Source organism: Malaya genurostris, chromosome 3 (assembly GCF_030247185.1).
Source record: "Malaya genurostris strain Urasoe2022 chromosome 3, Malgen_1.1, whole genome shotgun sequence".
In the NCBI taxonomy this organism is placed as follows: domain Eukaryota; kingdom Metazoa; phylum Arthropoda; class Insecta; order Diptera; family Culicidae; genus Malaya; species Malaya genurostris.
The window spans coordinates 187962732-187984156 of record NC_080572.1 but is presented as its reverse complement, the minus strand read 5'-3'; the positions used below and the strand labels follow the sequence as shown (position 1 = coordinate 187984156).

Sequence of the window (21425 nt, the reverse complement as noted above, 5' to 3'; positions counted from 1 at the left end):
CCAAAAACGAATTTTGCCATTCTTTCGATCCCACGACCATCCCGTAATGTTTTGGCCAGATTTGGCAAGCTGTCATTATAGCAAAGTCGTTCAAGAATGGTATGCAGAGAAAGGGGTCCAGTTTGTTCCGGAAAACCTTAACCCATCAAACTGCCCCTATTGATAAATACTGGGCAATCATGAAGAGGAGACTCAAGGCAATGGGAAATGTTTTCAAAGACATCAATTAGATGACGACCTGGTGGAATAAAATAGCTAAAACGATGGACGAAGATGGTGTGCGCCGCCTAATGAGCCGTGTTACAGGAAAAATTCTAGAATTCCTTCGAAACCGTGACGAATAATTTTATCCGTATGTTTTCTTAAAAGTATAAAGAAAACGCTACCTTTGTATTGAAAAAGATCTTTAATTCAATAATAAATAACTGAAATACAGGCAATTGTCTTTGTTCCAATTCTATCTTTATTACCTAGCTTTATTACCTATGAAATAAACGTATTTATGGAAAAAACGTTTAAAATTGATTACGCCGAATCGCGCCGCCTCCGATATTTTCAGGAAATGGCGTCACGCCGATTCGCCGCCGCCGCTGGTCAAAAAGACGCTTTAGTCACCGATGTTGACAAATTTGATCGGGGCACAGGTCTATTCACAGCCTCTGTCAGTCAAAATCACATATGCTCTGGGTCTCGTATATCGCGGATTCGTTTTTCACGCCCCCGGTGAACCGCGTTATACGAAACCCTACTGTACAATTCCGGAGCTGGAAATGACAACCATTTGATTTTCGTACTTGATCCACAATCCACTAGTAGCTTATAAACGAGACAAGATTTGATGAAATCAGCTCAACTATCTCTGAGAAAATTGAGCGGTAAAAAACGACGCGTTTTGTCGGTTGTGTCATTTATACCGTTATATCTCCAGAACTGGAATTGCTGACTATTCTACTCTTTGACCTTGATCAATTGTCTAATAGTAGATAGATATTTTCCGATCTCGTCGAACTGATTCGAATGGTATATAACACTATCGGTCTCCGAGGCTTTGTTGAAAGTCGGTTTTTCCAGCAATTCTATAACCTTTTGATAGAGAAAGAAACAAATGCTACAGTATGTTTACTTATATGTGAACCATAACATAAGGGTAATTTAAAAGGCGGGTGGGTAATGTCAGAGACATAACTGGATGTCGTGAATACGAAAAAACTGGCACGCTCCCATCACTTTTCCGAATATCAGTTAGTTGATTGATTGTATGAATTGTGCAAGTTTTCCTCTTTTTCACTAATAGAGTTTGAAGCGATGCACCTACATTAAAGTACAGAGTAGTTACATTAAACAGCCACTATTCTACAACTATATATTCCAAACTTGAAACAATTCCTTTTTATTTTGCTAATATAGGAGGCTAGGTACGACAAATTTGTAGTTTATTTTTATTGAAGCTATGAAGTTCGAAGATATCTGATTCTTCTCGAAATTTCAGTACGAGATAGTTGCAATGGTAATTTTAATAATAATGCATTGTCGTTCGTAATTGAATGTGTTAGTGACGGTGCAAATTATGAATCTTTTGGTAGGAAATATTGAAAGTTTAATTAATTCTTAATGGTTATCTGTGGCACCAAAAAGTGCATTGAATCGTCACAATCAACAAGATCTTCATAAAGATCTGAGATGGTTCTCGTGTGTGTCTTTTTTCGGCAACAGTTGCTCAGAAAATGATAGGAAAGCGACAAAATTCAACTAGTTCTTTAGGATGATCTTTAGCACTGAAAAGTGCTTTGAATGGGCCTTGCTGGATTTTTTGGCTGCCTTTCTACCGGTTTTCGGTGCCATCGTGCTGACGGTGTCTCGTACGTTCAGAGTAGCTGCTTTGACTTGAATGACGCTATTTCTCACATCACATTTCATTTTATACCTGCAACGGGTAGCGGTGTACGGACAGCCCCTTTGCCAAAATTCCTTTTCTTGTTCGCAGAACGGGAAACAGTGAGACGACAGGTCCTCGATGTTGCTCTCGTGTGTCTTGTTTCGGGAATAGTTGTTCAGCAAATGGTAGGAAAAATGAGCCACTCAACTTCTATATGGATGCTCTTGTATAGATGCAGACATCTCGCGTTCTGATTGGCTGGTTCTGTCATAGGTTAAATCAAACAGGTTTTTCAATAGTGTACTATTGAAAAACTTCAATGTTGTTGAAATACACTTTCAAGTTGAAATTTTTTTATTCTATTGATAGTTAGATTATAAAAATCCTTCCACAGATCACTGAGCTAACATATGAGCTTTCAAAATACTAGAAAGGCAAACGCGCCTTATGAATTATCCTCTTTGATACTCGTTCATACCAAACATTTCAGAAAAGTTTAATTTTGAACTATTTGAGATTATTTCACACAATTGAAAATTTTATCATAAAATTGTGATCATATTTCCGATGGCATGTAGTAAGAATTATGTTGATTAATTAGATATAACAGGAGATATTCATGATCAAAAACTTATCACTCTCTCAGAGGGTAAATTTTGAAAAGGCGCCCCATAGTGAAGTAAATCGTATTCACGACAAAAAATTCGAGGAGAGAACTTTACTTTGAAATATCAGTGTATAATGTTTAATCTTCTGGATTAGCGTTGTCTATGAGTCGTGGCTTACAAGTTCAGTTTTGAGATAAAAGTGATATTATTTCTAGTTAAACTTGAACTGTTAACTCACTGATGTTCCTGAGAAGAAACGTTGCCGAAGTCGCAAAACTTCAATGAATAATATCAAAATTGATGCAATGTGATTTCTTGATGTATCATTCTTCTTCAACGGAATTCTCTCTGACTTAACGCCTCCCAATTCAAGGTGAAACAAACTATTCATCGTGAATAATGTATTCTATAGCTTATAGCGGTATAAAACCGTCAAAATCATCTCTGTTTTAGCTTTATTACTTTCAGTAATTTTACAATTTTAGCTTACCTGTTTGTATAAATCAGTGTCGTCCATTCAGCTTACCCGATCGTCAAGTTCAAAATCACACGTCAAGCGAAACAAAAAACAAACACGGAATTTATAATATTTGTTTATTTAAAAGTCATCTTACATAAGTAGTTGAAGCATGATACAAAATGTTGAAAGTTACTACTGGCTAGTTGTATCTAGATTTCTAAAATTATAACCAAGAAAAAAGTATCTCTCAGGCGACAGTCCGCTAATCGCTAAGGTCTCCGATTTTGTTGATTCTGTTGTGCAATCGGTCTCGTAGGAAAATCTACCTCATTTTTCTTTACCTGACAGAACACGAGCAAAAACAATATAATCTAAGAGTTGAAATCAGAGAGGCCAAAATTGTCATGTGCGGAAACTTTGCACACGGGTCTTTTCGATGATCGAGCATGACAACTCGGTGCCTCGGAAAACAATTTCTGTGAATCATTGTCTCAAGGAACGTGCTGGCTATTTCTATTATTCTATTTTTATTTGTTATCTGTGACTTAACAATAGTAATATTTATTCATACTCTCTAGCGAATGCGAGACAACCGAGGTTCGTGGGGGAGGGGAAAAGCAATAACAATTCATACCGAGTGGTGCCGAACGTCTTACGGGCCAGACTAAAAAAAATTGTAACATTTCGTATCAGAATTTTATACATTTAATATACACGAAGGCATAACCGATTGAAAAATTTCTAACTCTACCGGTGACTGTCTTCAGAACGAAACAACCTTCTTCTGCGCTTTGAATCGCACCATTCCGGTGGTGACCTTGGTTCCCGCCTGTTCGGTGGTCGTGGCCGGAATCAGTTCATCGCAGGCCACCTCCGCCAGCACTTTCTTGAGATGAGCCGAACGGCGAGCTCGGGCGGCTTGTTTCTCCTCGAACTCCTGCATCTCCTGATCGAGATCCTGGAGGCGAGCCTTGGTGGCACTGGCACGCTTGGCAGCGAACGTTTCCGCCGTTTCATCTTTCCACTTGAGGGCACTCCGGGCGTTATCGGCGGATGCTCTAATCTACACGGGATGTGGTCATGTTCGGGTGGACGGATTTTTGTTTTTTTTTTTGGGGGGGGGGGAAAAGGATAGGTAAATTATGCAGTTAGATAACAACGAAAGAGAGCCTTAGTAAATTTCCGAACTTCGCAGTCCATGTAGAACTGACCGATACTTGTTCTAGTAGAAAGCATAAGTGGGAGAATCGTTTCAAGAACAGGAAGTGAAAGCAGAAGAAATAAGCAAATGTAGATTAGTGGCGTTAGGCGGCTCAAAGACTGAACATTAGTTGGGCATGTTGGATTAGTTTCTGGCGAAGCTATACTTTACCTTCAGAGTTTTCCTCACAGACTTTTCCGTGCCGTCAGCAAAATCATCAATGTCATCTAGGCTGGATAGTTTTTCCGCCAATTTTCTGCTAGTTTGTTCACTCAACTTGGACCGGGTTTCCGAACGGACCTGTTCCAAAGCATCTTCGGACTGAAGCTGACTCAAGAAATTTTTATTTGCACGAATCCGATTGAGAGTTGCTTGAACCTGCAATTGGTAGAATAGAAACAAACAAGAGAAAAAAATAGTGCAATGAGTCGATTTACTAGCAAGTGCGTGAATCAGCTGTGATTTAAAAATAATACGCTTTTACTTGCTTGGTTCGTACATCATTTCTCGGCCGGCGAAAGTGACTGAACTCGATTAAATGTCTTCCTTGTCTGTTTGTTTCGCCAAGTCGGTCGTGAGTCAAGAATCGAAATGTGTAACAAATATGCTGAGAATGAAAGTGATGTGCTTTGATGTTCCGAAAATGAGTGTTAATGTTAAGCGATTGAACAATGCTATCCTACGTTTGATGTTTCATGCACAAAACAGCACAACAGAAAATATATACGTCATCTCTCTCAACACTACCTTGATCAAAAAGTTCCCTAAATCGCCAACGTGTGGCGCTCTCAGTCACCCGATTAGATTTTTTTAGGTTGCCATATCTGTCGTTGATATTCTATCTATTTTTCAGCTTGATACCTGGATATTTGTAAAAGTTACGCTATATTGAGTGCATCCGCGATTGTGCGTGTTCTCGATTTCGTACAATTTTCAAAATGGAATTGAATTTGCAGTAACGAAAATTTTGTGGTTTCAATGGTGCGACGACATTGCAAATGTTAGAATAGTGTTTCGGCAACGATACTCCGAACAAAACAGTCGTTTTTCAGTGGCACGAACGTTTCGGAAGTGGCCGTAAGTCTGTGAATGATGATGAGAGAAGCGGTAGGCCATCGACATCGAAAACCGACGAAAATGTTAACGTAATCAAAGAATGGATGACCGTACACCGCAAATTGACTATTAGAGAGATGGTAGAGGAGTTGGATATTTCTTTGAGAATTGGGAAGTTTATATTCGTTACGCGATAGTATTTCGAGTTTTCCTTCAGTTTCCCCGAATAAGAAATATGAATCACCACTTTCCGGGACATCAGTTTCGGATATTGTTGAAATATTCACTCGGGAAGTCTGTGAGTTTAGTGGTGCATTCGAGCATCTTGAAACCGGACTTGTGACTTTTTCCTATTCGGTCGACTCAAGAACGCGCTTCAGCACCCGAAATGACATTATGGAAAAATCGCAGATGGCTCTGATGGCCATACCGAAAACTGAATGTGAAAAATGTTTCGAGGATTGAATCAAGCGCTGGTATAAGCGTGTTGCAGTCGATGGGGAGTACTTTTAAGGGGACAATATCGATGTTGATGAATAATCTTGTGATTTAAATTTTCTGAATAAATTCCGGAAACTTTTTGATCAAGGTAGTATGATCAGATTCGTTAAGTACAATGTAAAATTATTGCGATATCTCAAAGACACGACTTTTATTTTCTACGATCGCTCGCTTAAGACATTTAACAAAACAAAATTAACAATTTTGATTTCGTGTTTGTATGTTAGAATCATACTACAAAGATTGGTGCATCCAACCGAATTTTGTTTACTGCAAAACAATCGCTGCTTAACCTCACTTTAAGTGATTTCGCTGTTGAGAAATAAAATACGTCATTCAGTAATATAATTTTGAATAAATGATGAAACTTGATAAAATACCGCCCGATTGAACTGCGGATTTTGCATCCAGGCTCTTCCTTGATAGCTGCTGATAACAAGAATACCATATCTCTTTCAAGTAAGAAGGTAGGGTTTGGAATATTCATTCACCGGTCAATGAACATATAGTTTTCATTGCATTGTGAGCAAACAATTCCACCGCTCACGAAGAGGATGCCTTACCAGCCAAAAAAAACACATACACACACACAAACAAAACGATAGTGGAAGCAATTATATACCACATATACACAGATTGCACAATGTGCTAGAATTAGACTCTTCATGGAACACAGAAGCCGTTAATATAATTTTCTTTCTCGTGATCTGAGCGTCGTTCCTCTAAACAAACTACAAGGGTCAGCTCCATGGGGTTGTTCGAGCCAATGATGTGGAACAAGGCAACCAAAAGTTCTAATGACCTACAATCAAACAGTTCAATGACGATTGATTGAATCCGCAATTGCACGAGAGTCTGCCTATATTGATCTTGATTAGGAACCAACACCGAACATTGTTTGTTTTATAGCCGACGAAATTACACCAATATCCCAAATGTATGCAATTATATCTTTGTACATACCTGCGATACGATTTTGATATTAAAGCTTCTCTTCGCCAAGCTTGTGTTCAAGTTTTGTATGCAAGACATTATTTTTATAGCGTTAAGTTTCTCTACCATTTCGGTTGAAGCGATAAACTTTTTCTCATTATCAATCGAGTTCATCTTATATAAATTCGAAATTAATCTTAAGCACTCAAAATTTACCCTGGGTCGCATGACACAAGATCAGAGCATACCAATTAAAGCTTCAAATCGTTTTATGGCACTTTTTGTCATGCTGTCTAGCAACAACCTACCTCTAATTATAATTTTGCTTCTATTTATAGATTCGCGTGCTTCCAACAGCTTCGCTTTTGCATCCATTGACCAATCAGAGCTATGTTTCCCTTTGATATATCGCTTACTCCTTCAAAACAGTCGTCTATGGCAGGGAAATCCGATATGCCGGAGATTTTTAGCAGACAAAATAGAACACTGCTCGCTACTAATCAAAATTTCAAATCGAATCGTAGAAATATTTCCAATCAAATAATGAAATAATATTAATAATTGATACAAAATGAGCTGTGAGTGTTTAAAACCTGACCACATTTCTACGTGTATTTTTCCTTGAGTTTCTAATTTGCACCCCTATATAGAAAATAAAGATGTGTTTCACATCAAAATAATTCATAGCAAATATCTTCACAGGGCTGGATAGTGCTGAAGATTATATTTTCAATTTTCGTCTACAGACTGATGTTTCTGCGAGCTCCGGACGCGAACTGCTGTCTTTATGCCAAGAAAACTTGAAGTTATACTTGAATATTATAAACAGCAGGAGCGCAGGATTTGCGATGGCGATCTGGGCAAATACTGCGAATAAACAAGCTCTTCGTTTGCAGGCTGCTCGAGAGAAACTTACTCATGCACTTCTATAAACCAAATTCCTGCTAAATAGCGTTTAATGGGTTTAATAATTTTCAATGCTTATTACTATCACTTGTTGAGAGCTGTAAGAAGCACATGTCCTCATTCGACAGTTAAGAGCCAGTCTCTCAGTTCGTGCTCGCACCTCATCCAACACAGTCGAAAATTACTTACGGTCGAGACGATAGAAACAAAGACAATACAGTGCAGTGAACAATAGAGTGTACGAAATGGTCAAATACGATTTAGCAAAGCCTGAAACTTGGCCTACAAGATAAAATTCAATTTGTATTGATTTCATGCGCTGCAAAGTTAGACCAGCAGCAACCGAAATCGAAATCTTGCTTAAGGAACGAATGCATCTAAACGTTAATTATGTAAGTGAGATTCAATTCAACAAGACGTCTAACTGGGTGTACGTTATGTTCAAACCTGAAAGAGATGCAATTGCATTTGCTTCGATTAATAACGGGGTGCACAGTGTTGATCATGGCTGGGATGTTGGGATGGCTGGGCATGTTGCAAGAATGCCGGACAACAACCTTGGTGTTCGCGTTAAATACGGTTGGAACAGGAAGCCGAGGAGCGCAGTGTAATTTCAGGTGTCTGTGTGTTGTCGTTTGAACGGGAGCACGTTTGTTCTTTTTTGGCGGTGGTGAGGAAATTTTTATTTTTGTAAAGTAAATGTGTAACACGAATCATTTTGTATCCGATTTCCAAAAACATGGTACGGTTCCTAGTATGACCTTACTTGATCAACCATTAACATTTAAAATTCCTGACAGGATTTGTCACAGACTTCTAATAAAACTCTTCCCTCAGCACGGAATCTACTGCGGATGTAGGCCTTCCTGAAGACGTCAGACCTCTCCCCAAGACGTGTGCGCGAAATGATTCGTGAGTCCAGGTCGTAAACGTCGATTGATCCAAATTTTGACCAAAGGAATCGGAATAAAAGCAGTATTGATAGAGGAGAAAAATAAAACTAAGCGTAAGTGCGCACGCTAGCGGAGGAAAAGATAGCAGCAAAAGCTGTAAAATCAGTGGCGTTTCGAGGAAATTGAGCGCCCACGACAAAATATGGTTAGTGCCGTCACCATCGTTGGTTTAGTGAGCAAAAAAAAGACTACTCCATGTCCGGAGCGATCGCTTGGCCGAGCAAAAAAGTCCAAGGATTGGTTTGTGTTTGTGTTCCATCGATAGTTCGAACAACCGCATCCCAGCTAACCCAAACGTAGGACGTGCACGAAAGCTTTTGATTGCGTTTCGAGCCAGATTAAAGCTTTCATTGTGTATCGCCAGAACAAAAGAGAACAAAATCAGAAACACAGTAGGTCTACCTTTTTTGAATAGAAAATTTTTTATTAACATTTTTGATTTGTACAAGTTGAGACAAATAAAATTGAACCTCTCGAAATCAAGAAACTTCTTTCAATCGTGAAAGAACATTGGTCCTTCTCATTCCGGCAGGTGAGTCTCGACCACGGAAGAGACCTGAAACTGAACTGAATTAACAAATATATACGAAAGCAGGAAGCGCGATGAATGCCTGATACTCAGGGGACAGGAATATCTGGGTTAGATTCCCAACCCCAAACATAGGGTCCCAATTTTACAGGCCCTAAGAGGCGAATGACCTTGAAGTCAAAGCCTCTATGATCGAAACAAGGAAAATGTCCGACACTCTTTCCGCTCTATCGGGGAAATGTCAGCTCAAAAGTTTCTTGTTTCGTATCTCTTCTGTCTTTTTAGATCTAGCGATAGATAATGAAAGCGTAAAGCTTCTTCAAGTTGATGCGGTTGATGCAAATGGTGTAGAATTGTCCGAAAATGGACCGATTGAATCGCTACGATCTGGCAGGTCATCGTGCTCAATCGGACCGATGTGGGTCGACATAATCCTCAGGGATAGGACTGTTCCACGATGTAGAATTACCACTGGTGGCGAGATAGGACGGTTTTGGCTGTGTTTATAATTTTTTCGCGAAATTAAGTATGGCACATATAAACATCGGAACAAAACATGGCTCAAAGTTCAATTTTAGAGCTAATATGTGGTGTTCTAGGGTATGTAGTTTATTTTCTCCAAGTTATCCAGTATTCCCGTCTTGGTAGATATGAAATAAAACTTTGTTCTCGGTTATAATAACTGCACGTGATTCGACGGATGATCTTGAAACGCTCGATTTTTACACTCTTCTCCCCATATCTTCTTGTTTTAAAAAAAATAACAAATGCATCTTGACATTAAACGTGTGCATTTACTTCAATGCAATAAGACAAATAATGTTTTTTACGTCCAGTTTTATAAAGAGTTGGATGCAATTCAATTCGCAAAAGACAATAACAATGTGCACTATGTGGAGCACGAGAACATTAAGTACAACATTCCAGTATATATGGAAGACAGTGCTATAGAAATGCGTGTGCATGATCTTCCCTCAAGCGTCACCGATTCTTATATTCGCGAAACTATGTTCCAATACGGAGAGATTCTCTCTATCGAAAAAGAAAAGTGGAAGAATTTTTTCCCCGGTATTCTAAATGGCGTACGTTTGTTACGCATGCGCTTGAAGAGGCCTATACCGTCTTATGTGATTTTCGGTCAAGATACAAGAATTCCGTGCAAATCACTTGTTACATATGACAATCAGAGACAACTACACCAAAGGACAACGGTGCTTCCTTCACATCAACTCCAAGCAACATCACCAACAACAATGAAGCATCCCCTTCAACGGAACCATCAGTATCCCCTATAGAACAAAGTACACATGCTGCAGTTGATAACTTACCCTCCAACCAACCAGCAACTGCAACCAATGTACAACAAGGCTCATCTACAGCAACTCTCAACGAGCCCAAGATTACGATCAACAAGGAAAACGAAAAGAAAATCACACACAACACCGACGATGAAGCAATGGATGATGAGATAAGCCGCGGACAAAGTGACCCCCGATCTTCGTTGGATGGAAATGGAAACTCATCTCCCCATAGAAAAAGGGTGACAGCTTGATCCACTAGTAAAAAAAAATTTCAAGTAACAAAAATGTAAGCCAATCGGCCACGTAAAGCTTTTACGCAAAAAGGCCAGAATAAAAATTTTATTATAAAAAAACACATTCACGCATAGAAAAATCTCGCCAATCTGTCCATTTACTTTCGTAAGACTGCAAGCTTTGTTAAAGACGTGTGTAAACCATACAACTGAAAATCAATTAAAGCCACCGTTGTGTACGATTTTGCACGCAAGAATTACTACTGTATGCAATTCGAGCACGATAGTCTATAAGCAATTGCTGAGCTGCCTGAAGCGCCTGTACAGGCGAATTGCTATTTGGTGATCTTTTTACCAAACAACCGTTAAATTTTTTACACAAATTGAAATCACTACATGGATGTCTGTTCTCTGTGGTTTTATGTTAGATAAGTGGTTGATAATCTGGTGAATTGGCGATACAGAGCACCATCGAAACAAGTTAATTTGCTAAATTTCTGTTTGAGCTGTTAGTAGAATGTTCTCACTAATAGTACTGTTGTTGTACCGTTGAATTCCACTATGTTATATCACGTCATTACACTCTCACAAAGTCACTATTTTCACAGTCACTATTTTTCCGAAAGTGTTTCAAACGTTATAATACAGATACGTATTTCGGAATGCTATTTGCATCCTTCTTCAGTGTATCGGTTTTATAAGTTAATTTGGTTCTTGAAACTTCAAAGCCTTAAGAACGATCCCCGAATCTCCGACGATTAAAATTCATGGTCTGAGTACTAATGGAAGAAATTTTTAAGTTCGCTTCTATCAATCAAAGACAAAGATAAAATCTTTTATGATAAATTTTTGAGTTTGTGTTAGGTAGGGTTACGAACTCGGATGCCTCAATCGCATCCGACAATTATTCGATTTGGAGAAAAAGATCTTTTATTTGGCTTTCCAAATCATATAAATTGTGTTAGTTTTTTCCTTATTTTTCTCCCTTTGTTTGGAGTGTTTAGAACTAACTATGGATCTAATTACCGAAAGCTCGACTAAACGTGAGATATGCGCATTGTTTTGTCTAAGTGAGCTGAGTAAACACATTCCTCGACGCTATCTTTTGTGCTTAGGTTTGTAGAAACTTCACAGTTCGACTCCTGATTCTGGGGAATGCTTTCTGACTAACTTTGTTTTGATTTTGCAATGACTGAGCGGAACAGACAGATTGAGAAGTTAAACGAATGATTTTTTGGCTATTCCAGACATTTTACGGTTTTCTCCAGATCTGTTTTTCGTTGAGTAGAGTTAAACATAGAATCCTATGAATTAAGTTAAAAAACAAGCATTTTATGATATGAATGTACGAGAAAATTTGTGCGAAACGCGAATATTTTTTATTAATAAATAATGATATGTTAATTGCTGGAAGCATTTCTACTGAAAGCATGACAAACAAAAAACTAAAGCTAAGAAAACCAATCGGATTTTGATTTAATATGTTTCCAGAGTTTGCCAACAAAAATGATATGCCAAAAACCGCTTGTGCTTAATGAAAATGTGCGTATGAATAACATGCACAGAGATTGACAACAATTAAACACATTTATTCTGAGACTTTCTAGAATTATCACATTTTATTATCATCATTTTTGTTTATAATATGTTTGACATTATATTACATCTAAGGCTTGTATATATAAGTCATTACGTGTAAACATGTTCGTGCATTTGAATACAAATAATTAGCTCTTGAAAAAAACAGGGTTCAAAGCAACAGCTGCTAAAATTCATCGAAATATATCGGTCGTTCGAGTTTTTGATCTTAAGAGATATTCAATAAATACGTCTACAATACAGGCAAATATAAAACATGGCAGTAACAAGCGCTTGCTACTTTGAATAACTTGGCACAAAATACAAAATATTGTTCGTTTAGATTTCTATCGCTTAGGGAATTAAATAGATAATTGTACAAAGAAAACCGAAACAAAAATCAACATTCCTACGCACTGCTACATTTACGCTGAACGGTGTTTTATGACATTAACATGCAAATTAGAAACTGTCATTCACTGAGCAATCGAAGGCTCGCGTGATCTCGATGTTGATCTTGGAAACATATTGTAATCATTGTTGTTGTTGTTGTTGTTGTTTGGGTCTGATTAGTAATATGGTAGGAGTGTTACAAAATAAATAGATTTTAAACGAGACTGTTGTAGAAATTGTAGTAATCATTGTAGTAATCGAAATAGGATCGTGGGAAGTAGTGCGAATCACTCGGCAAGGGGATAACGTAGATGACGCTGTTGCCGCGGTTCACGCTGGAGCGTTTCAGCAGAAAGCGTCTGAGTCTCACCTGATCGTCGAATTCACTCTCCAGTAGGGCGCTGCTCACCGGGGTCACCGGGGCCAAGCTGTGACTGCGCAGCTGATCCGAGCGTGAATCGATGATGGACTTTTCATGGATTACCCGGGAAGCACGGGAACGGGCCGCCTGCAGATCCTCGTCGAATTCGGCACCATTGAAATCGAATGCTGGCCGGGTGGGGAAGGGCGACAAACGGCCGCTGGCTTCGCGATCGGCTGACCTGAAATGTTGAGGAAAAGAATTCAATGGCTTCATCAGTGAAAGGTAATCACAATACTTTTACACTAGGGACAAAGTTTTTCGCTGGTCCAAAACAGAACAGAACGTCCTGTTTCTGATCGTATATTTTTTCAAAAAATTTTCTTTACTGTACGTTTTTCATTCATTTGGCTTCTCCTATACATGTTTCCACTTTACATTTCATCTTAGACTCATCAGTGCGTAACAATTTATGTTGATCTGCTATCGTGGCTTGACGGCCAACCGAAGCTAAACTGACGTCTCCAAGTTTTTTGCAAAAAGCATTAGTCTGCCTAGCGTTTTATGTTGAACCGTCAGGTCGCGGTTGCATTTCAACATAAACTGTTACACACAGATGAGTCTAAGACGAAAAGTAAAATCGAAGTATCATTCTGGTTTTTTCAGTAATAAATGAATAATTTTTGAACGCATTAAAATGCTTCGGTTACATATTTTTTTAAATGTTTAATTTTTTCTAAAAAAAATAAATTAACAATCAACCCTGCGATTCCTTTGAACGAATTGTATGGTGCTTAGTTCTAGTAGTTATGCACATGCGTTTTCTACTAGCAGCTCTTCAAGCGAGACGCATGGTTGATGGTTATGTTTTTAAAGCTCAAATATTGAGCTTTTCCACATTTCAAAAAATAATGAAACCGAAACACTTGCGCGTGTCCAAAAAATTTTAATTTATTACTAAAATATACAGCGTGGTACCAAAATCAGAAGCGTAACAAGGTATGTTCAAATTTGTACCTAATAAATCAAATAAAATGAAAATAAATTAGTATGTACGTATTTACGTCATTCTGTAAATTCCAGAAGACAGTTCAATTGAGCTTTACAGTACATTCAACCGAAATCGACCAATGTTATGATTCGAGCAGTTATACCAGTGGTAGACAGAATTATAACTATGATACATACTTTGCTTTCTGCTAGAGACAGATTGTATTTTTATAACAATATTCGTACACTATAATAGCGTGGTGTAGATCAGACCAGTCACCAGTTTTCACGTTCATAAGTTGAAGCTCTAAAGTTTGTTGTAATCATGCCTTGTTAGTCAGTCCAAGTTTTTGTGGTAGTTGTCCCAATAAATACAGTTAGCGTTAAATAGTATCCGCGAGATCAAATTCTAACATTCCGAACAATGTCCGGAAAACTGTTGGAAATTCGGTGAACATTGGCCGAATTCTGTAAAAAATTTGCAACCGTTCGCCATTCTCTAATTCAGAGTGGTTAAAACTTTTTTATTGTGAAATTGTGGAAATTTCATTCGAGTACAAAGCAAAACGTTCCAACACCAGTGAAGTGTATTTAAAATTTCAAATCGTCATTTGGAGCAACAATGCAACTACGGTAATAATTTATCTTAACTTGGCTCAAAATAGTTTCAATTTATAGTTTCTGTTAGTTGCAGGCCAAACAAACTAATTTCGGCTATATCTGTTCCTAGTTCCCGGTTCTGGGGGTAGTGGAAGTCTCTAGTGGAAGAATAATATATGAGCGGAATGATATGAACCTTGTTGTAAAGAGTATTTTTCTACTTGAACCTTGTTGTAAAGAGTATTTTTCTACTTAGTTTTGGCCACCTCATTTTTAGGTCAGTGTGTGCGTGTCATTTGGTCATTTCGAAAAAAATACATTGAATTCCACATTTGCAAAATTAAATAAGTTATGCAAGATTTATCTGTTTGATATTAGCACAAAATTTACAGACATGAGATAATTATCATAAAAAGTTTAAAAAATACATTATATACGCAATGAAAACAAAACTCAATCAGAAATCTTGTATATGGTTTGCATCTCTTCGAAATAATGAGCAAACCTTACATCACTTTGAAAAATATTAAACGAAAAGTTAAGTTTATCAAAGCAACTTTTGTAGGCCTATATTACCGCTTGTGTGGCATGCTTCAACGCCAGTGTACTGGGAGCTTAACCCAATTTCTGTTGTGAGCGTAGCGTTCGGCAGCACTGCCAAAAGCGCCATTTTTGGAGGAACAAGAATCTGTCGAGCTCAGTTCACTTCGCGCCCCAGACCGCATAACAGGTAAGAAGCTTCATCCGGTCCAGAACTCAAACAGGACACAAAATGGAGGTTTCATCTACAAACCGAAATAAACTCGGTTTTGCACACCGCTTAAGGGACGGGTTATTATTTTCTGTATATTTTCTTATAGTAAAACATTTCAAGAATATTCTGTGAAGTTTACAAGTCTATTGGAATGAAATTCTTATGGGCTTTTATCTATGCTTATCTCATTCTGCGAAAAAGTAAAAGTTCGGTGCATAGGCCCAGGATTTCTACTACGATTGGCTTGACAAAACTTGACAAAACATTCTTGAAATGAATGAATATGTGATATGATTTTTTTGAAAATGGTAATCCCTACGGGTCCCCTAGAACAATAAATGGTTTCTTTAGGTTTTATAGACAATGAACTCCATTTCGTTTTATGTTACTGTAAGAAGGTAACCTACAAAATGGCGGATTTTCAAGTGAAATATCGTAGGTTTGACATCAAACAACCATCAACAATTCAAATCAATTGAAAAATCAAACAAAAACGTTGGGGTCTACGAAAAACATCTACCACAACTATTCGGTTTGATTTGTTCACTTCTGATTAGTCTCCGTTGAGATACAGAGGACACCGTAAATCATGATTTCTGAGAATCGTCCTCAAAAATACTCTTTCGCTGGCAGAGATGTCCATCTCCTCTTTGTGACGAAGAGCAAATGTTATTTTCTCCCCTTGCACTGACGAAATCAACGAGAGTTCTTCACATGAAGGCTCCTGGTAATGATGGAATTTTTAATATTCTTATTAAAAATCTTCCCGAAGTTGCCTTGAGACTCCTGGTTAAAATTTTCAACAAGTGCTTTTCATTAGCTTACTTCCCAAAAAGATGGAAAAACGCTAAAGTAATTCCTATCCTGAAACCTGATAAAAATCCAGCAGAAACATCAAGTTATCGACCAATTAGCTTACTTTCTTCTATCAGTAAACTTTTTGAAAAAATTATCTTGTTGAGAATGATGTCTCATATAAATGAAAATTCAATTTTTCTACCAGAGCAGTTTGGATTTCGTCATGAACATTCAACTACTCATCAACTTGTAAGAGTTACGAACATGATAAAAGCAAATAAATCTTCTGGGTTATCCACTGGAGTTGCTCTTCTAGACATAGAAAAAGCATTCGACAGTGTTTGGCACAAAGGTTTAATAGCAAAAATGTCTGATTTCCAGTTTCCTATTTATTTGATCAAAATGATTCAAAATTATTTAACTGATCGTACTCTTCAGGTTAGCTATCAGAATTGTAAATCTGAATTGCTACCCGTGCGAGCCGGTGTTCCGCAGGGTTCGAGCGTAGCTCCAATCTTGTATAACATTTTCACTTCTGATCTTCCAAATCTACCCGTTGGTTGTCAGAAATCGCTATTCTGTGACGACACAAGTCTGTTTAAATATTTTCAAGAAGTTTAAATATTTTCAGTGATTATCTGTCAAAATGGAAAATTAAACCAAATGCAGCAAAAACGCAATTAATTATCTTTCCTCATGAGCCAAAAGCAGCTTTTCTTAAACCAAACAATAATCACATTCTCAAATTGAATGGCTTGGAATTGACATGGTCTGATCAAGCTAAATACTTAGGTTTAACGTATGACAAAAAACTCACTTTCAAGGATCACATTGAAGGAATCCAGGCAAAGTGTAATGAATATATTAAATGTTTATATCCTCTTATAAACAGAAATTCCAAGCTCTGTTTAAAAAACAAGTTGTTAATTTATAAACAAATTTTCAGACCAGCCATGCTTTATGCTGTACCAATTTGGTCAAGTTGTTGTACCACCAGGAAGAAAACGCTTCAAAGGATTCAGAATAAAATTCTGAAAATGATTTTTAAGCGTCCTTCCTGGTTTAGTACACAGTTTAGTTACACAGACTCACAAATATAGAACCGTTAGATGTAATGTCACATAATATTATAAGCAAATTCCGACAAAAATCGATGCAATCTTCAATTGAATCGATTCGCTCTCTGTATTAGCTAGTAAGTTAGTATATAAGTTCCTTTTCCCCATGACACAATACAAGTAGGTTTAGAATTTTCCCTACAAAAAAATCTCAGAATTGCGGAAGTAAATGATGTCCCCATGGTAACAACCAAATTATATACATTATATTATATATATATATATATATATATATATATATATATATATATATATATATATATATATATATATATATATATATATATATATATATATATATATATATAAAATAGGGCTGAAAAGTCACCACTTGTGGCTGAACACCCAATTTAAAGCTCAATAATTTAATTTTAACTCATATTCCAATAAATAGTTATTTAAAAAAACGAGAGCTCTTCTCTTTCACACATATACACCACAGTTATATAAAGTGTACTCGCATCATGGGATCGCTTGTTTTTTTCTTTCGCCTCTAGAACTGGATCGAACCAACGACGCAGATATTTTCACCGAAGTGTACATGCCGGTGAGCACTCTAATGTACGATTCGCATAAGAGAAGCGTGGGGCACGCATATCCAGTAAAAATACAATTTATCGTTAAAATTTAGTCATTCCTTGCTGCGAAAAAGATTGTCATAGCAAGACCTATTTCTATAAATGTAAAAATTAAATCACAGAAGTGAAGCTCACTAGCACGCACCAGTGGTCATTTGGGTGTATTTAGGTGAGAGCGATTCATGCGAAGAGAAAGTGTTTCATTCGCACCAGCTTTTTCAACCACAAACTCAGGCTCAAATTCTATCTATTCGACACTGAGAAGAAGTGCGCTTTCCTTTTTGTGCGATGTTCGTCGGCGGCATCTCCAGTGTTGAAATGAAACTTACTCGATGGTGTATCACTCTAGTGAAATGCCATCACTGTTCGTCGACTTATTTTTTAATATTTTATCACGAACAAATTCCTAAATGTTATTCGAATAATGTTTTTTATTAGGCAAAACATTTGAATTTATTTTTTGGAACGATAGCTCAATAAAAAATCGCAAAAATAGTGTTATTTTCATCCGTTACACCCTACCCCCTCTTTAGGCAACTTGTTCGTAAAACTCATGCACATGGGCTGACCTACAGTGCGTATCACCAAAGTAGGACCCGCTAAGATGAATAAATATACTGCATTATAGTTTAGGTTAAAAAGTTTGACAAAAAAATATACAAAACGTAAAGCATTTCTTACTGCGAATGTCATTTTCCTTAAATATTACCAAATTTATGTTTCCTGATTAGATAATCACCCTCATTCTTGTTTACGGCCGTATGCGATACGTTCGAAAGTATATCAAATTCGTATTTCCGTTTACGTTCGAATCAATCACTTTTTTAAACATCGTACATGCATAAAAACAACGCCCATCCAACTTTAAACTATCAGTTCTGGTACAGATTTGAGTTGTAATTAAAAATCTTTGATATCAACGCATGCTTTTCGAACGAATGCGAGCGTCATTCTTGTTTTCACTCGAAAAAATCCTGTGCAAAAGACTCCTGTGCGGCAGCGCAGGTAGTTTTTTTAGGTTTTTTCCAAGCATCAAGGAAGTGGCTAATGCTACATAAGAAATAAATATCGTACTCAGGACCAATTTTATTCATGTCGGTAAATGAAATTTTCAAATTAAACTTCATGCAAAGTAAAAAAAGCTTTTAAAATAGCAGTCCAATCAGTAGTATCGGCGAAAAATATGTTGCATTTTTCTTGCAATTTTGTCATGTTTTCGATAGTTTCCATATTTATTACATCGGTAAAATCATGCATTTAATATAAAACACGGTATGTTTACCCATGGCGTATTTTCCATAAAGTATCTAATAGATGTAAAATTTGATGCGTTAAAACTTGAAACCGAGCATATATTTGAAGGCTCGCCAGAGAAAAATAGCATTTTACTATACTGCTATGCTTTCTAAATGTTCTATGCAAAACACAAATTTATGATTTGATTATAAATCACCTTTAGATTCGAAAATAAATTTGTCCGGAATCGGTTAAACTACCGCCGATTTGGCATCCTTTTTGAGCCGATTTCATTTGTTTCTCATGTTTCGTTACGTTACCAGGGAACTAAAATGGCGCCGTCATAAAAATCGTCTTACCTTCACAAAAGTAACATTCACTTCATTTGTATTGCGACAACATATATATTTTTTTCACTAATCGCATCTAAATTAAATTATCTAGACATTGTCAGGATAGATTTTCGATCCATGCTTTTGAAGGCGAGATATTCAATGAACAAGTTGAAATACGGCGTTCTCAGCTATGCAATTCTTCCCTCAGAAAAAAGACTTTCCCGACCGCTGAAGTCTATGAATTATTCTGAAATTTTCACAGAATAATCTAAACTAATTTTCTAAGAGGTTGTCAGTTGGTTTTTTTTTTTCATATTCGACACCGTTTCTGAGAAAATCAGATTTGAAGCGTGAAATTAGCCCTCTAATACACCCTAAAACACACTGGCCTCAGCCCTTAAGGTCTGAGGACAGAGGGTCGCGTGTTGAGTTTTAAATCGACCACGTGGCTCGCTCAATTCCCGTTGCGCATCGTATTTCTCTTGTACTCTCTCGTATATGAGCAAACTGTACCGGGTTGCCAGCATACATTTTATTATTTTGATGAGAAGTTTTATCACATTAATCTATCGTATGGGTTGGACATTACATGGATTCCAATGAACAATGGAAAAATATTCAACTTTCACAAAGATTGAATATCTGTGTGTTTGGCGCCCTTGTCGAGCCAATTTTATTTCTCTCTCCTTTTTCAGAATGCTATCAGGAAACCAAAGCGAAAAAATGGCGGATGCATTAAAACTGACTTTGTTTCACAGAAAAATACAAGACTTGATTTTAATCGCGATATCATAAATGTTTTACGTACTAATCGCATCTAAACTAAATTATCTAGACTTTGTCACGGTAGATTTATGATACAAGCCTTCGAAGCCGAGATATTCGATGAACAAGTAGAGGTATGCATTTCCGAGCGTTCCAATTTTCAGCAGTTCTTCAGTCAGAAAAAAATACAACACGACCGCTAAACTCAATGAATCATTCTGAAAATTTCACAGAATATTCTCAACTAAATTTCGAAGACATTGTCAGGTGGGTTTTTCTACATTCTGCACCGTTTCCAAGAAAATTTAATTTGAAACTAGAAAATAGCAGAAAACCTAAGTTTTTTAAAGAATCCTTTAGTAATATTTATGAAAATATGAGTAATGTGAGAAAGACAACATTACCCCTCAAGTTGGATTAAAACAGTTCGGTCAGCCCAGTGATGCATAGTAAAAAGTTTTTGAAATCTTGAGTTTTATGTTATTGAATCGAGTCGTTAATAAATCCCTCACAGATTTATCCCCAAAAATTAGTTCATCTGCTTGTTGAAATTAGTGTGCGAACAGATTATGAAGGCCAGCTCGAATGATCCGTCCCCGTAAAGTGAACCTTGAATATTATAAATACGAAGCAATAACCCATAGCCCAGTAACATCTGTTCAATGTTTACCTATTTTTTGACACTGATGATCAGCCGACTCGATCGAGGGAATAAACTTTTTTTTTATGAATCGGCAAATCTCTTTTCTCGCAAGCGACCGAAATGCCGCCTCAATGTCAGAGTCGGGTTTGGTTTGACCCAAACAAATGGGATTTGTTTAGCTAAACAGTCAGGTTATTTTGCGTTAACGAGGAATTTTTATTCCTGCATCATTTGTAGTTGCTAATTGGAGAGAAGTTACTTACGCGGGTCGGCGGCTTTTCTCGAGTCTGGCCATGGCTTCCTTGTAGTTGTTTTCCACCACACCAAGGTTGGAGGCGTATACGCGGGTGCGTAATCCAGGACGACGACTCATGATGGCTAGTTGGATTGGGTGCTTGTTGTCTCTTGAAGGTTAGTTTGAAGCAGAAGAAGGGTTAGTTAGCTGAAATGAAACAAAAATTTGGCAATGGTTTTAAAACTATAAAATTAAATCGAAAAATGCAAGTATGTTTCTTTCATGAATCAATTTGACCTAAGACAGTCCCATCCATTTGCAACTGAAATGGGGCAGACCACATCATTCACCTGCATTTGGCATGATCGCTAGTTCTAACAGTGTGGCATTTGAACTCTAATAATAGCTACCCTCAGCCGGTTTCTAAAACCGACCACGGAACAACCTCAATATGGTACCCGTTGAGTGCCGCCTTCCGATCCGT

The 21425-nt window shown here is 37.3% G+C and overlaps 1 protein-coding gene across 1 annotated transcript in view; it reads right to left on the bottom strand.

Moving 5' to 3' along the window:
- Positions 1-3061: 3061 nt before the first annotated feature.
- The window catches only part of LOC131434459 (uncharacterized), a 40718-nt gene continuing 22354 nt past the window's right edge, over positions 3062-21425 (bottom strand). Inside the window, exons 2-5 of the mRNA XM_058601181.1 lie at positions 20970-21148; positions 12899-13130; positions 4317-4523; positions 3062-4007 (exon numbers count right to left, since the gene is read on the bottom strand). Coding sequence (XP_058457164.1) covers positions 3708-4007; positions 4317-4523; positions 12899-13130; positions 20970-21079 — 849 coding nt within the window. The 5' untranslated portion in view covers positions 21080-21148 and the 3' untranslated portion in view covers positions 3062-3707. The remainder of the gene's footprint in view (positions 4008-4316; positions 4524-12898; positions 13131-20969; positions 21149-21425) is intronic.